The 17,708-nt window shown below is 42.2% G+C and overlaps 1 protein-coding gene and 1 long non-coding RNA gene across 2 annotated transcripts in view; both read right to left on the reverse strand.

Annotated features, from left to right (window-relative positions):
- The window catches only part of LOC310839911 (cyclic AMP-dependent transcription factor ATF-7), a 113,664-nt gene that overhangs the window by 73,190 nt on the left and 22,766 nt on the right, over positions 1-17,708 (reverse strand). Inside the window, exon 2 of the mRNA XM_083728923.1 lies at positions 14,204-14,268. Coding sequence (XP_083585049.1) covers positions 14,204-14,251 — 48 coding nt within the window. The 5' untranslated portion in view covers positions 14,252-14,268. The remainder of the gene's footprint in view (positions 1-14,203; positions 14,269-17,708) is intronic.
- Positions 4,734-11,020, reverse strand: LOC310840021. The gene is made up of 2 exons (XR_014561766.1): positions 8,965-11,020; positions 4,734-8,854 (listed from the first exon to the last, which is right to left on the reverse strand). It is a non-coding gene; the product is annotated as an uncharacterized lncRNA (long non-coding RNA).

Raw genomic sequence — 17,708 nt, forward strand, 5'->3', positions numbered from 1 at the left:
GTTTGTTTTAGAATTCCCTAGCATTGCTGGGCACTTTCCATTTGTCCTTGATAATCTTAATCTATAAATAGTACGACATCTGTTACTCTGATGTGCCACTTCATTGCCTGACTAATTCTGATGGCTTCAGGTTGGAGACTCAAGTATTTTGCATCACTACCAGGGGAGACGAATTTAGTGTTCAAACTACATGTGTAAGTGTGCAGCCTCCCTGTATTTTGTTTTGCTCCTCTTAGTCTACGGGGAGGGGGGGTATACCGTATTTTTTGCTCTATAAGACGCACTTTTTCCCTTCTAAAATGTAAGGGGAAATGTGTGTGCATCTTATGGAGCGAATGCAGGCTGCGCAGCTTTCGCTGAAGCCAGAACAGCAAGAGGGATTGCTGCGCAGCAATCCCTCTTGCTGTTCTGGCTTAGGGATAGCCGTGCAAAGCAACATTTGATTCAGAATAATTTTTTTCTTGTTTTCCTCCGCTAAAAACAAGGTGCGTCTTATGGTCGGGTGCATCTTATAGAGCGAAAAATAAGGTAATTTGAGTAAAACTGGAGCAGGGGATTATAGGGTGGGGTTTGTTGATTTTAGGAATTCAAACATTGGACTAAATAATTCATATTACTGATGTGTGTGGCATGTACATGTTCAGAAGCATGTGCATGAAGAAGAAAGTGATTTCTGGGTTTCACATTTTTGTTTGGGTTAAACGGTGCATCCCAGAAGACTGATGACCCCTGCTTATAGTGCATCAGTTTCAATACCAAACTCAGAATTACAAATACCGTAAGCCTGCAACTTACGTTTCAGGTATTGCACCTAAAGCCAAAATCTCGTATAATCAAAACACATTGGGTTCAATGGCAGGAAGGATTGCCAAAGTCCCCCCCCCCCCCAGTGTGTCAAGTTGAATGAGCATGATTTAAATGTATGTACGTTATGGGTTTACTGTATATATTTAGAATGCAGAAAATTTAAGACATTCCAAAGTACTCTGAAATTGGGGGTGGAGACAGAAGTGCTAAATTTGGTGTTTTGATTAAACACACAGATGGCAGTGCCTTGCCTAAGGAGCAATGCAAATCAAACACTCACTGCTTGATCTTCTTCAACTGAACATTTGCCCCAAGCCAGGGATAATCACTCATAAATACAAAACATTTGACTTCATGGCCTTTTTGTGGATTCCAGCTTGATAAACAGCAGTCAGCTACAGAATGTGAAGACATGAAAATGATTATTGAGGTATCTCCCCGTCCCCCTACACATTCTTGGTCTACTGTGCTTCAGAAAGCAACTAGTACAGCCACCTCAAACTGATGTTTCAAGATACCCAGCTGTCAAGGTAAACACAGGCAGACACCCCCCCCCAAGATCTTCAATGCCTTGGTTCCCCAAATATTCATGACTAAACTGGCTGACCGCTACTTCCATCGGCAGAAGCTCAAAATTGTTACTGTTCCATCCAAACAACAGCACAGTGGTACCTCGGGTTACAGATGCTTCAGGTTACAGACGCTTCAGGTTAAAGACTCTGCTAACCCAGAAATAGTACCTTGGGTTAAGAACTTTGCTTCAGGATGGGAACTGAAATCATGTGGCGGCGGCACGGTGGCAGTGGGAGGCCCCATTAGCTAAAGTGGTACCTCAGGTTAAGAACAGTTTCAGGTTAAGAATGCACCTCCCGAACGAATTAAGTTCTTAACCCGAGGTACCAGTGTACCTCACTCTCCACCCCAGCGTTGTGACATTATTCTCAAAGTAGTCTGCATGAAAACTGATTCAAACTTAATACAGAGGAACAGTGTGATATGGGTTTAGAGATGAAGCTGGTTATCAGAAGACTGCACTCCCCTTGGGTTGTCAGGCTCACAGTTTGGGATACCGCTTGATCTAGTGCAGCTATTGGTTTGTTGTTGTTGTTTTTGCAAAGCTGGCATTGATTTGGCATATTATGGTTCATAGATATAATTCTTTTGAGGATTTATTTGATAAAGAAAAGCAGGGCATCCTTTATTTGATTAAATGCATTTGTAGGACTGAAGAGAAAGTGCATTGTGTAAGATTGTCAGTTACTCGCTAGCCTGTGGAGTACAGCAAAACTGTACCATTGCAGTAATCCTCAGAGCTAACCACAAACCACACATCAGCTCAAATCACTATTGCCAGGATACTCAAGAGTCTATAAAGAAAAGACATGCAAGCACGCCTCCTTTTTTACTAAGGGAGGCAATTTTATTAAACCACCAGCCATTAACACATTTAGATGTGAATGCAAGTTGCCTTTCAAGCTCTCACCACCAAGCCCTAGTAACTGAACTTAGTGATCCTGAATATCAAGTGCTGAAGATTGCCTATGGCACATAAAGGGTATTATTTTAGGGCCCACCTTATTCCGATGATTGAAGTTGTTTTAAACTGTTTTGAATATTGTGTTTTAATTATTGTAACCTGTACTAGGACCTTGGGGGTGAAGGGCAATTAATTAAGATTAATAATAACAATTATATTAATAAAAGGGCCCTGCTGATACAAGCCCAAGATACAAAATTTTAAAAAGTGTGCCATCCAGAACCTTTGCACCAGGGAATGCTACATGGAAGTGCCTTCTGTGTAGAGCAGTGATTCACAGATTGAACTTATGAAGTACTTTGCAAAGAACCACAGTAGAATTTTCAGCCTCCTTGAGGAAACTGGAGGACTGAAGCTGATGGTCTAAGATTGTGTATCAAACTTATTGCTTGAGTACATCTCTCAACATGGAAAAGGTTTTCAACTGGATGGCCATGTACCCTGCGCTATGGAGGACAATCCTCTATTTGAAGGATGATTCAGTCAAAATGTAATCTAAATATAAAGAAGGGAGAATGGAAAGTGTTTTGAAGCTTCCCATTAACAGCTAACACCTGGACAGTAGACTGAACAGGTACCCAATCTTCTGGTCACAGTTTGTTCACTCTGTTGAGAAGCACTGTATTTCTATTTGAAGTGTGAAAGTTATTTCTAAATCTGCATATTTTTTTCTGTATATCAGCATATGCAAATGTGTATCCTCTTTTCCCCCCATACGTTTCCTCTTTTTTTTGGGTGATGTGATAGTGGCCATCCAACTTTTTCAAAAGGCAACAATGAGCAATCTGTTTTTTTAACACTGCAGTGTGCAAGTTCCTCTCCACCCCCCCAGATCATGGCCTAAAGGTTTACATTTCATGACACCTCCAAAGCAGAATGTAATCAAATGGACTGGCTCTTATTTAGAAGAGGAAAGGATCTGGAGAGCTGTCCAGAGTAATTTTCATTTGACAGACAAGTGCTTGTGTTGATACAGCACAGCATGTGGGGCTCAACTGGTTCTTAGGTCTGCAATGAATCCTCACAGTAAGAATGATTAAGCTTTCAGGTTACTGGAAGTGCTGCTATTAAACAATATTTAAGCCTTTCATTATATTTTAGAGCACAGAACACGTTATAATGCTCTTGTAGTTAAAGGTCTGTCAACATTTCCATTTTAGACCCTCATTTTTAAGAGGTTTATAATTTGGTAATAAAAATTCATTCTAGGCTGGAACTTGGCATACAGGAGCTCAGCCCAGGAGCTTTTTCTTTATTATCCAATTTGGTTTAAATTGGTTTGGCCATTTTTAAGTTATAGGCATGTTAAAAAATAAATGTTCACTGGCTTCAGATGACTTTTCAAACTTATTATTTAAAAATTAGCTCAGCACTCCCAGTTAGAAAGCGATCCCTTTTTGAGCAAAATACAAAAAGGGGGGGGGACACCATCTTTGTTGCTAATATGGAGTAATAACCCTTACTAGCAAGATGCTTGAAGCCTTAGGCATTAAGCCAGCGAGTTTTGTTACTATGGTTCCAGAGTAAGTGTATTGTGCAACAAAATCCAAATTCTAAATAGGGTCTGCTGGATCAGACCAATGGCACGCCTGGTCCAGCATCCTGTTCTCAATGGCCAACCAGATGCCTATGGCACTCCAGCAAGAAGGACCCGTGTGCGAGAGCGCTCTGCCCTCCTGCACTTTCCAGCAGCTGGTGTTCAGAAGCCTATCGCCTCTGACCATGGACGAAGAGCAGAGCCATCGTGTCTTGTAGCCATTGATAGCCTTTACCTCCATAGGTAAAAGGTAAAGGGACCCTTGACCATTAGGTCCAGTCGTGGATGACTCTGGGGTTGCGCGCTCATCTCGCTTTATTGTCCGTGGGAGCCGGCGTACAGCTTCCGGGTCATGTGGCCAGCATGACTAAGCCACTTCTGGCGAACCAGAGCAGCACACGGAAATGCCTTTTACCTTCCCGCTGGAACGGTACCTATTTATCTACTTGCACTTTCACGTACTTTCAAACTGCTAGGTTGGCAGGAGCTGGGACCGAGCAACGGGAGTTCACCCCGTCACAGGGATTCAAACCGCTGACCTTCTGATCAGCAAGTCCTAGGCTCTGTGGTTTAACCCACAGCGCCACCCGTGTCCCCTTTACCTCCATGGATTTGTCTAATTCTGTTTTAAAGATATCCAAAACGATGGCCGTCACCGCCTTCTGTGGGAGCATTCCATAGCTTAACTATGCACTATGAAACATGAAAAGGTACTTTCTTTTGTCTGACCTGAATCTTCCCAATATTCAGATTCTTTGGGTGTCCATGAATTCTAGTGTTGTGAGAGATGGAGAAAAACTTTTTCTACCCATTTTCTCCACCCTATGTCTAATTTTATGTGTCTTTATTATATCTCCTTTTTTGATCTGGGGAATAATAGCACATCACCAAGACCCAATCACTCTCGGGGCCCAGTATCACTATGAACAATTTAGCGGATGAGTCTGGCCCTTTTAAGGTTTCTAGCTTGCTGGCGCTGATGCCCTCTTTGACAGAGTGACACCACCTCCAGTATGTCCTTCCCTGTCCTTTCTATAGGGTTAAGATATAGATAATCATGCCCAACTGGTACTCTCCATTCCACCAGGTTTCCATTATGACCACTCTATCAATGCTATCCTCTAAGGCCAAAGCACTCCAGGTCTCCCATCTTGGATCATAGGCTTCTAGCATTTGTACAAAAACACTTACATTCAGTGTCTCTCTTTATGTTCCTTTGACATTTGTGCTTTGGCCTAGATTTGGCATGTAGGGGCCTTGTTGATGGGCCAAAGCAAATCTATTTAGACCACACTGATTATTCCGACATGACAAAGATACATGTCTTTGGCCATTTTTCTATCAACCCTGTATTAGAGCCATTAAAACGAGAGCAATGCAATTATCAGAACCGGCCCTTATGGTGTCTCTGCACAGCTGGTTCTCGGCTGCAGATTCTGGTTTTGCACCAGATGAGCCTTACTGAGAAAGGAATGCCCCAGATGGGGTACTGAAAATATTCTCTTACCAGTCATTAGCTACCTCATCTCAGATGGCAGGGACAGCCTCTGGTCAATTATCTCAACATACAAGAAGGTTGACATGGGAATAGGCAGTTTTTCAAGTGCCTATGCCTCAAGCTATGGCCATTTTAAAGTGCCAGAACTTTGAATTGTGTGTGGAAACAGATTGGCAATCACTGCACTTCTCTACGTAGGATATTATGTGACCAGTACTTGATCCCAGCTAGTAGCCTGGAAGCTGTATTCTGATCAAACTGAAGCTTTCTGCCAGTCTTCAAAAAGGTAGCTTCATATATAAAACACACTGCAGTAGTCAATCCTGGATATTACCAGAACATGGATAATGTCCCCAAGCGAGAAAAAGCACTCCATGCTGTAAATGCTACTTGAGGAACCCGCGGACTGTGAACCTAATGCTTTAGGGAAGGGATGAAGAGTTCCTTTTGGCTGGCGGGCCAAATTCAATTGTGGCCAATTCTTTCTAGGCCATATTAGACAGGTGGGCAGGTTTGCTCACCTGCCAATTATCTGACATCATATGACATTAGTTGGATCTAACTCCCTGCCTGTGCTGCTGATTGTTCCTTTGCAAGCATTGCTTGCATTTGGCACCATTTAAATGTGTCACGAATTTGGCCCGTGGGGTGGAGGTTTCCTATGCTTTCTTGATGGGGAGCGCAATCCTGTCTAAAAGAAGTGGAACACTATTTCCCAAAGGAGATAAATCGCCTGTTCACAGCACCTCCATATTTCCAGGATTATGTTTCTTTCTTTTTTTGGTCTCTCATCCGGCCCACTACCAACAGCAGTCACTGGCTCAGAACTTTCTCTCATTTTCACCTAAGCCAATTAAATAGAGCTGGGTGTTATAAAAGTACTGCCAACACTTCCCACTAAATCTCTGGATGATCTTTCCCTGAAGTTCCATGTAGATGCTAAGAAGTATGGGGGCAAGGTAGAATCCTGCAAAATCCTTAAGATCTCCTGAACCCAGCTGGAGAAATCCTCCTCCCAATGTTATTGGACATGAAGGGAAAGTATGTAGTTTGGCCTAACTGGTCCACATATCCTGCAGTTATTTCACAAGACCAGGCAATGCTGTTGTCTAAAAGCAGATCAAAAGGAATGGGGGAAATGTAGGGAAGTATGGACCTTTAGGAGAGGGATTCTGGCAAAGAGCTAACTAACACAAGAGTAAAATTCAGGGATTTAAAAGTTAAAGGAAGAGGCTTCCCCTTCATATTTACTTTTCTAGCAGAGATACACTCATCGTGCATTAGTTTGGATTTAGGCTATGTGATCAACTCTCAGTAACCAACTACCAACCCAGTTATCCAAGTAGAGGCAGGAAGAAACTACTCTCAAAATGGATGCAAGGTTTTGTGTTCAAAAGCATCAATGTACTTATATGAGATCTTTTCTACAATCACGTGATTTGCCACTAAAAAGTCGAAGAAAGCAAGGGCAGCCTGTCACTGGAAATCTTCTTGAAAGAAAGAGAGGGCACCTTCTCTCTTCCCCCCTCCTTCTTTCTAATACAAGAGCTTGTATAACAGGAATAATCTATATTGGTTTGTATTATACCAGCTATAAAACACACCTTGGCTTCAGTGCCATGTTTAACCAATCACAGAAGCCATTTGTTGGCTCGTATATTACAAAGCAATAGAGATTTAAGGGATAATGGTTATAGTGGCAGAGTATACAAAGCAATAAACTACTTTTGGAGGTTGGTTAAATGCCAAGTGGTGCTGAGGCTTCAGTGCCATAAACATTATTTCTATTATATGACAAGATAAGAGGATACAATAAAGCACAAAGAGGGGGAGTCATTTTCTGGCCTCATGCAGGTTCTGAGCTTTTGATTTCTTGGATGTTCTGCAGATGACACCCTTAGAAGCATAGGTTTAAGGAGAATAAATTCTCCGGGAGGTGGGTTTAAAAAGCAGACAATTGTTTGAGGAAATGGCTTGTATAAAAGTAGTGATGCGATCAGACTCTAAGTGGTGATTTGTGGTAAGTATTAAAAAGTGAAATGTTCCAATTTTTTTCCTTGGTAGCTGTCTAAATTCTCTGCTTCCAGAATACAGCCAGTGTTACTGCACTACTCATAAAAAAAAAATCTATACTACAAGGCAGTTGTACTGGGTAAAGCACACTAATGACAGCCTTCTATTTTAAATACTTTATAACACCATCTACAAATTTCATATGTTAGGGATTTTAAAAAGTGAGTGGAAAGGGAATTCATAGCGATAACATTGAGCTGCTATATTTTGTGACAGCCAGACAACGAGTGAATTGCACCTTGCAGTTGCAAGTTGTGAGTTGTGGGGTTTTTTTAAGCTAGAAAAGGGAGGGTTGATTTGTTTTATTTTTATGGTACTGCAACATGCTCAGTATGTCCTGTGGCAGATCTTGGGTATCTTGTCTATTCAAGGGATATGGGTTTTGTGTACCCTGCTTAGAGTTGTATTGATGGCACAGATGTTGCGGAAGCACCCTACTATGTGACCAGTTATATTTAATTTTGCCGGCCACTAAAATACACCAATCCAAAAAGCATCTACAAGCAGATGGTGGTGAGCTGAGCTGTGAATTGAACATGGGGTGCTTCGCCGTGAGCAAAAAACAAACTGATCCCACTCCATCTGCATCCCTGATGTGGCAATTTTATTGTGTGAAATGGCCATCAGCTCCTTTCTCTACTGACGGCAATTTTATGTCTCTAAGACAGTTAATACAAGAGTGTATTTCAGTAGGTCTAATGAGAAGGTTGCATCATTATACATTTTTAAGTCAATACCTTTCTGCTTTAATGACATCGCTAAAGTTTATTGCTCACATTCAGCTCCACTGAGGATGTGTTTTATTATCTCAGAGTATTTTAAATAGCTTTAGAAGATTATTTTAAGTAGCCATTGGGGATGCCCAGTATCTCTGCCAACTATTTGGATCTATTTCACTTGACACTTTCGGCTAAAACACAGAGCTGCTTCTTACAACAAGTTTTCTTCTCTGCATAGATATCACAGTACTGTCAAAACGTCTATGTTAAACTGACACTTTCCCCTTCAAACATTATGTACAGGAAGCTCGCTATTACAGTCTGTACAGAGGGGCAATTTTATTAGTCTTGTGTGAAAAAGTAAAACTTATGTAAATAATGGAACTTTATCCATTTGGTTGGATTACTATATTACTGTGGATATACAGAAATAAATAGCCTGGGGGAAAGGCATTTAAGCCCTCAATATAGCTATTTGGGTACACTTTGATTGTATCTATTTCTCTTGAATATCAGTATATCAATAAGCAGAAAACCTGGTGTTCAGAAACTCATCCGAGTTTGTATATTATGGCAACTAAGAGCAGGAAAGGCCAACAGACCACCGATTTCCCCAAAACGAAAACACCTCCCTAACTCTCAAATACATGTATGTAAATATAAAGTATTCTACAATATTCTTACTCCTTAAATTGCAACTCTGGGTTTAAAATTATAGGGCAACAGGTTTAATTTAAACAATAGCTTTCAAACTACCAGTCCAAAACAGCCAAGAACCTTCCAGAGATAAGACTATGGAATAGTTTTCCTTGGAGGTTTCCAAGGCAAGGCTGGTCAAACATCTATCAAAGTGACTTTAGGCTGTGGACATCTTGTCTCAGGGCAGGAACTGCCAATGGGCACCTGGGTTCGTTCATTTAAATGTGATTATACTATCCTACACATGAAGTGCTTAGGTAGCGCCTGAAAAACAAACACACACCACAAACCAAAGGACAAAAGTCTTAGACTTGTTTCTCTTCAACTACATTTAAACAACTCAATTTGAGAGCATAGTCTGTGTGCCAATGTGATGTTGTGGTAAGTGTTGGAATTAAACAGAGGAGAACTGAGATTAAGCCACTGTTCAACCAACCACAGAGCTTATTGGGTGATCTTGGGCTAATCGTTATCTCCCAGCCTAATTTACCTCAGAAGATTATTAAAAGCATAAAAGATATGGATCACAACCACAACCCCTGAAGCACTTTGGAGGAAGAATTAAAATAAAAAGAATCTGTCTCCAATCCAGCAGATATTAGACATTTGTTGTCAGTGACTAGGGGCAATCAAGTAGTAACAGGATGGGTGCGGTATGTACTACCACTACCGCCATCGACACCCTATTTTCAAACTAGATTTCCTGAAGACCTTATAAGGCCTGTTCATATACCCAACAGTAGGTGCTGGAAAAACTCTGGATCCAATATGGATTTATGTAGGGTTTACTCCTTAGCCTTTTAGCAATGCAGCAGAGGTTTAGGATCAAAGATTTCCTTCTCCTAGATAGGCTACTTTCCCAGGTTGATGACCCCCTCTGCCCCTCACTCCCCTCTACAGTATATGCAGAAACCTCCTTCTTGACCACTGGACCCAGTTTTGGTCTTGTCCGCCTAATCTGCTAGAGCCTGTCTTTGAATGCAGGGGAAGTCCCTAACTCATCAAGGGTTTAAGATCCATTGGCTACCCTCACCAGGCTTAGCCAGTCAGCCAAAGCCATTTCTGGGGTGTGGCCGCTGTTCCATACTGACAGCTTCTAGCAGCTACAGGTGAGAGCTGACTGCAGGGTGGGGACCAAATGTGGACAAACTATCCCAGGAGCACAAGCTGTCCCCCACCAGATTTACTACCCCTCCCCTAACCCCCCATACACCCCAATATTTGACTAGATGGCCAAGTAGGAGGGCTTATGAGAGCTTCAAACTAGAATTGGAAGTCAGTTAAAAAAAAACCTTCTTTAAATTAAAATATATCTATTTACAAAGGATTTCAGATGGTACATTCTAGGTGAAAACTGAAAGGTTTCAAAACTGTTCAGAGGGCAGCACTTGATTTTTTCCCCCCTTTGCAACCATGAGGGCTAGACACATACCCTAAAAAAAAATAAAGCTGATGTGACTTAGGACTGTCTACAGTCTCAGGCACAGGAAGTTTTCGATCCCCCTGCCTCCACTCCCTCTAAGAGACACATTCTTGTAAAGCAACCACTTTAGGGCAGGGGCTGGAATGGAAAGATTGTCACCTGTCCTCTTAGAAAAGAAACTAGATAAACGACCTTCAGCTGAATCTTTTTAAAAGAAGTATATGCAGCACATTTAGAACTCAGCTGTGTCACATCAAGCTTACTGCTGGGAAGTGATCATGTACAGAATCCAAAAATAACAGCCATTAAAGACCTAGCAACCAAAAACATGTTTACAGGCCCATTAAAAGCCCAGTAGCTTGGATTATAGGGTGGAAGGGATAGCAAGCTCATCAAAATCAGTTTTAGGTCACCGTCCCTTCACCACAACAGCACTTTCCAAAAAACAACAGAATGGAAGAAATTGGGAATCAAGTTAATTGGTGCCACAAATGCTGCGATAATGAATGAACATTTCATATTGTTAACATGCTTTCAAGACAGAAGCGGAAAGGCTTCGCAGCAATACTTTTCAGCTTGTATTTCAAATTTATTTCACTTGCTCTTACTTGTTCCTGCTCTTCCCTGACCCCACCAAACACTCCAGTAAAGAGAAGGGATGGCAGAGAATTTTGTTTGGTTCACATTTTTTTAGCATACTGATCCAATATGTACCCCCAATAACATATTGGGCAGTATTCTACTAACAAGTCCTATCAATGTAAGGGTCTGCTCTTGAGTAATGGGTCTCCCCCCCCCCTTGTGCCCTTCCCAAATCTGCACCAGAGGGTTGGGGGAACTCCTAGGACAGCTTGGGGCATGGAGAGGTGAGGAAGATTCCAATGAACAAGCAGAAATTCTTGAACTGGTGGAATGACTACCTTGGTGCTATGCTGGATTTGATCCAATTATTCTCTGGATTTAGCAGCTCTTCCAGTTTTGTGAAACTTTTTTCTACTTATACAAAAATGTGTAAAAACTGTACTTTTATCAAATAATTGTTGTATTTTAGGGTAAAGTATATTTAGAAATGTGTACTTTGAGAGAAAATACGTATTTAGATATGTTCATAAATAGAAATTTTTCATACATGTGTTTAAAAAAATCAGATTAACATGAAAACAGGGATTTATGAAGATATGTAATAATAATAGTAATAATAGTACTACTACTACTACTACTACTAATAATAATTACTTATACCCCGTCCAATCTGGCCGGGCCTCTCCAGCTACTCTGGGTGGCTCCCAACAGAATATTAAAAACATGATAAAACATCAAACTTTAAAAACTTCCCTAAACAGGGCTGCCTTCAGATGTCTTCTAAAAGTCAGATAGTTGTTTATTTCCCTGACATCTTATGGGAGTGCATTCCACAGGGTGGGCGCCACTGCCGAGAAGGCCCTCTGCTTAGTTCCCTGTAACCTCACTTCTCGCAGTGAGGGAACCGCCAGAAGGCTGTCGGAGCTGGACCTCAGTGTCTGGGATGAATGATGAGGGTGGAGAGGCTCCTTCAGGTATACTGGGCTGAAGCCCACATAAATGACATTAGCACATGTAATTGATAGGCACAGGGAAACAGACTGATCTACCCATCCCTACTAAGAGACAGACAGAGACAACTAAGAGTTGAAGGCAGTAATGCTTCTTGTGGGTTTCTCACAGGTATCTGCTTGGCCACGTAAGAACAGGCTGCTGGATTAGATAGGCCACTGGCCTGATCCAGCAGCCTGGTTTTACGTAAGAACCACTAAGTATATAGGCGGGTGTACTTTTTAGCATCTACAAGCTACAAACCAAGATTTCATTTCATTATGACACATTATAAGCTGAAGTGGCAGAATAAGACATTCTGTTCCTCTCAGTCTACATAAAAAGCATATTGATGGATGTGATGAAACCATTCCATCTTTCAAAGTATTATGTACATTCCTGAGCCCCATCCCATATGCATCATATTATGCAAAATAAATTAGTTCCCAATTGGAGAAAATAAAAGGGTATGCATTAATTGTATGAGGACGATTTTCTCTCCCCCCCCCCTTCTGAATGGAAGGCAGAAGGAAAAGAAAAGGGGCAAATTGAAGACACAGTTTCTCTAAATGTAGGCAGATAAACCCACCTTCGAGCACACCATTCTGAAGGATGATAGAAAGCTCATTGAAGATCCCCACATCAGATTAGAAAGAAAAATTTTTTGTCGGCAAGTACAAGGAACATGCGGTGGACGACAGTAGTGAGCACTGACTGGTCACATCTCTCAGACATACAGACAACTGCATGGTCTTGACATGCGTATAATATTTCCCTCCTATGTATTTACAGATTGATATCTCCGCTACCGCTCACAGAATCACAGAGTTGGAAGAGACCACAAGGGTCATGAAATGCATGAATCTTGTGTCCATTGTGGGGCTCAAACCCACAATCCTGAGATTATGCTCTACTGAACATATACAATAGACTTGCTAGAAATGCACCTGCAAAACCTTGCAAGAGAAAGAGGCTACTCCATCAAGCCACAGTGCTAACTGTTTGCTGTATTAGTTAAGTCTTAGTACACTTCCAGTCACTGAGTTTCTTAGGCTGGAGTGTGTCCTTGAGCTGTGATAATGCTGCTTGCCTACCTGGATGGAGGACAGTTATGCGTAAAAGCCTTCGGCGTTGGCATGGCTGGAATGTAACCTCCCTTTTAAAGACAAGTCACGCCCATTGCTCTGCCCCCCCCCCACTTTGCCTCTCTAGCATGCGGCCCCCACTGAGTAGTTCTGCTCTCCTTGAATACATCAGAGAAGTAACAACTTCAAAAGGCTCTCCTTAATAACCTATCGCACTCTCGCCACTAATGAGGTAGGGAGACTGTGTGCAGGACAGAGTGAGCGAGTTTGGGTTGCCAATGGCCATTTCAGCCATGCTTACTGCTGGCACGAGGCCTTTGCAGGTTTAGCCAACAGTGAATGTGCCCCTTGGACCAAAGAAAAGACTGACCCAGCACTTCAAAGTGTAATATAGATTACAGGGTGACCAGTTCATGAAAATGCTGAAGTGTGCCACATTGGTGCAGCCTTCTCTGTGGCACCAGTGTGGAGAACAGAATCCTGGCAAACCTAATGCAAACCTGGGAGCCGGATGCTTTTGCAGAATGCTTCTGTACTCATGACTGGCTGGAATGTTTTGCAGAACGAGAGGAAAAGAAAAAGGGTGCATTGGGCATTTTTGCTTTGTTAAAAGGAAGAGAAAGTGTATTAATGTAGATTTGGAATGAGTGAGCCATTGGGGTGCTTCAATCTTCCATCAATTGCTTTCATCGGTCACAGGTAAAGTAAACCATGCTGCCTGTATGAATAAAATGTCAAAGCTGCTACACATTTTATTACATACATGTATACTGCATGAAGACTTCATTGTCTAATATGCATCAAACCAGCATAATCTGTTTTGCTACCATGCTAGTAGCCCAATCCAACACATACATTTAATAAACAGATACATTATAAGCTGCTTTTCAAAAATATCCTAAAGTAGCTAACAAATTAGATTGTGTGTTTTCTTTTTCAGGCTTATTTGACCAAAGAAGAGAACATTAACTGGAGATCAGAATAAGGTTTTCCTTTTCCAGGCTCCATGGATATTATTGGGCTATAGGTTGGTATACCAAAAGAACACCAATACGGCACAAAAGCCAGGCAAATTTCATTACTTTGGAGCCCTTGCACTTGGTCGTAACTTGGATTTACGCACTGCAAATCCTCCGATCTGATTACCTCCAGTGATCACGTAAAACACTGGCTTTAAACTCTTTGCCTTAGTGATAAAACAGCCACTTTGATTCACAACGATACACTCGTAATAAAGTATACTGTAAACGTACCTGTCCGCAGCCCGGGGCATTGCACACAAATGGCCTGTCGTCTCCCATATTTTTTCACAGCTGAGCTACACAAGACACACACAAAAAAGCAAGGGGCGGGAAAGAGTAGAGAGAAAAATAATTAAATAAAGTGAATACCTCCAATTATGTCACAATTTTCAAAAATACAGTTCATCTGCAGTAATTATAAAGGGGGTGGTGGTAATACAAGATGGACCATTGCTTTAAGGAGCAGGGAACACCAAGAAAATTCCCAGGGCTACTGTCCATTCTATTGTCGGCAAGCAGGGGTGACTACAAAGAAACAGTTCCTAGATTGCACCCTGAGTTACAGTCCTACAAACAGGACCTCCTGCAAGCATAACTCCATTCTGCCAAACAAAAAGGATGGGAGGTGGCAATGGGAGAGTAGAGTTTTTCTCCAAGTTTTTCATGGAGAGATCTGGCTCAAATATATGCCAACACAGGATTCACACAAAATTACCACACCCTAAATGTTTTCTTAAAGGGACGCAGGTGGCGCTGTGGGTTAAATCACAGAGCCCAGGACTTGCCAATCAGAAGGTCAGTGGTTTGAATCCCCGCGACGGGGTGAACCCCCGTTGCTCAGTCCCTGCTCCTGCCAACCCAGCAGTTCGAAAGCACGTCAAAGTGCAAGTAGATAAATAGGTACCGCTCCGGCGGGAAGGTAAAACGATGTTTCCATGCGCTGCTCTGGTTCGCCAGAAGCGGCTTAGTCAAGCTGGAAGCTGTACACCGGCTCCCTCGGCCAATAGAGCAAGATGAGCGCCGCAACCCCAGAGTTGGTCACGACTGGACCTAATGGTCAGGGATCCCTTTACCTTTAAATGTTTTCTTATGCCACTCTAGCACATGCACGGAAATGCACAAAGTAGCCTTTCCTCGTGAGATGCTTCGGGGCAAGTCATGAGGGTGATACAAGTCACAAGTGCAAGAGTTGCCTCCAGCCACCACCTGAATGCCAATGGACCAGGCAAAAGTCCCACAACACACTTAGACCAGACCATTTGGATACATCTCATTAATGGACTTGATCCCTAAAATAAGTGCTATTCATACACACACAGATATTCCATTAGCCAATTGATCAAAGAAATCCAGGCATCCATCCCATTTGGGAAGGGGGGATGTCATTTAGCAGTCACAGAAAGAGTCAATGGTCCAGGCAACAGAAAAGGTGTGGAAGCCAAGAACAGTCTAATCACTCTTCCATTTCATCCCCTCCATGTTTGTTTTGCAGTTCCCAGCCCCTAATTCTGATTTGCTGGATGAAGAGGGTTTTTTTAATGCCATATACTTTTTGATAATCCTTATTCTTGATTCCCCTATTCTTGATGTACCACAAAGAGAGGTGCACTTTTCTCAAGAGGCTCTACAAACAGACATGTGCAAATAAGTAGCAAGGAGATAAATCCAAGGCCTCTTGATGCACAAGCAATATATTCAGTGGGAGAGAGCAAGAAATTGTAATTAATTAAGGGATTTTAGGAACGGCACTCCATTTTACAAGGCCATAATCTGGCTCCCTGGTGGATAAACTACAAGACTGATGGCAAGAGTAGTTTGTCACCGACAATAGCGGAGGATAACAAAGCATCCGTCCTGTTATGCTGTAAGTGGAGCGATTCTTATTAATAAAAAAGAAAGAGTAAATAAAAAAAACCTTACCATGTAAATTCTAGAAATTATGGTTCCATCCCCCATTGTTTTTTAATAGCAGGATTTAAAAAGCCGTAATAAAGCAAACTTTATCCCTTCAGGGAATTTGCTACCCTGACATATTGCAGCTGTTTACATTTCTTCCAATCATCTCCAAATGCAAGTTGAGGAGCTAGCAGTCTGTCAGGAGCTGACAAATATTAGCCACTGAGGCATAATTGCAGCCATTGTGGAATAAAAATGTATTCAGAATCACAAGTTCTCCTAAGTCCACTTCGCATATGCAAATTCCAAGGCTAGACTGCCAATGTGTATCCAGTTAGCTGCAAGGTGGATTAGATGCGCCTTCATAGATGACTTCCTGGTTTCCTCTAAATTACAGTTCCCTGCAACATCTGAACTGGTAAACGGTGGTTTGAGCAATCCCTTCAAATAAGGATCAAACCATGATTTACAATTCTGGTTTGGAGGATTATTCAAAACTACAGTTAACAAGTTTGAACATCACAGCAAACTGAATTTGCAATGCAATGACCGAATAATAATAATAATAATAATAATAATAATAATAATAATTTATACTCTGCCCATCTGGCTGGGTTTTGCCAGCCACTCTGGACGGCTCCCAACAGAATATTAAAAACATGACAAAACATCAAACATAAAAATCTTCCCTAAACAGCCTTCAGATGTCTTCTAAAAGTCAGATGGTTGTTTATTTCCTTGACATCTGATGGGAGGACGTTCCATAGGGTGGGTGCCACTGCTGAGAAGGCCCTCTGCCTGGTTCCCTGTAACCTCACTTCTCGCAGGGCGGGAACCACCAGAAAGCCCTTGGAGCTGGACCTCAGGCTGAATGATAGGAGTGGAGACGCTCCTTCAGGTATACTGGGCTGAGGCCATTTAGGGCTTTAAGATCAGCACAAACACTTTGAATTGTGCTCGGAAACATACTGGGAGCCAATGTGGGTATTTCAGGACCAGTGTTATATGGTCTCGGTGGCCACTCCCAGTCACCAGTCTAGCTGCCGCATTCTGGATTAATTGTAGTTTCTGGGTCACCTTCAAAGGTAGCCCCACATAGAGCGCATTGCGGTAGTCCAAGCAGGAGATAACCAGAGCATGCACCACTCTGGCGAGACAGTCTGTGGGCTGGAAGGGTCTCAGCAGGCGTACCAGATGGGAGCTGGTAGACAGCTGCCTGGGAACTGAGCACAAATATACACCTCCCATGTTACAAATGGGTACCTGTTACATTTTCAATACGTACCTGCAGCAAGCATAATGTATTATTTGCTTGGCATTTCATAAAATTATTTGTTCAAAAGCAGTGCCAATATCGGGGCAAGCTTTTATCTTGAGGGTGAAAAATGTACTTTATAGCAGTAGCCTTCAACATTTTCAGACCCTGAACACAGCTTTAGTTCAAACAAGCATTTGGGAATGTTAAGCACATATTTGTATGGTGGTAATGCTGTTGCTGCAACCCACCTTAAGTCAGGCTGCAACCCTGTTATGGGTCCTAATCCACTAGTTGAGGACCAATGCTTTTCAGCAGGGTTTAGGCCAGGGGTAGGCAACCTAAGGCCCGGGGGCCAGATGCGGCCCAATCTCCTTCTCAATCCAGCAAGCGGACAGTCCGGGAATCAGGGTGTTTTTACATGAGTAGAATGTGTCCTTTTATTTAAAATGCACCTCTGGGTTATTTGTGGGGCATAGGAATTTGTTCATTATTTTTTTCAAAATATCATCCGGCCCACCACATGCTCTGAGGGACGGTGGACCGGCCCATGGCTGGAAAAGGTTGCTGATCCCTGGATTAGAC

This window comes from Podarcis gaigeae (genome assembly GCF_964106915.1).
Source record: "Podarcis gaigeae genome assembly, chromosome: 2".
In the NCBI taxonomy this organism is placed as follows: domain Eukaryota; kingdom Metazoa; phylum Chordata; class Lepidosauria; order Squamata; family Lacertidae; genus Podarcis; species Podarcis gaigeae.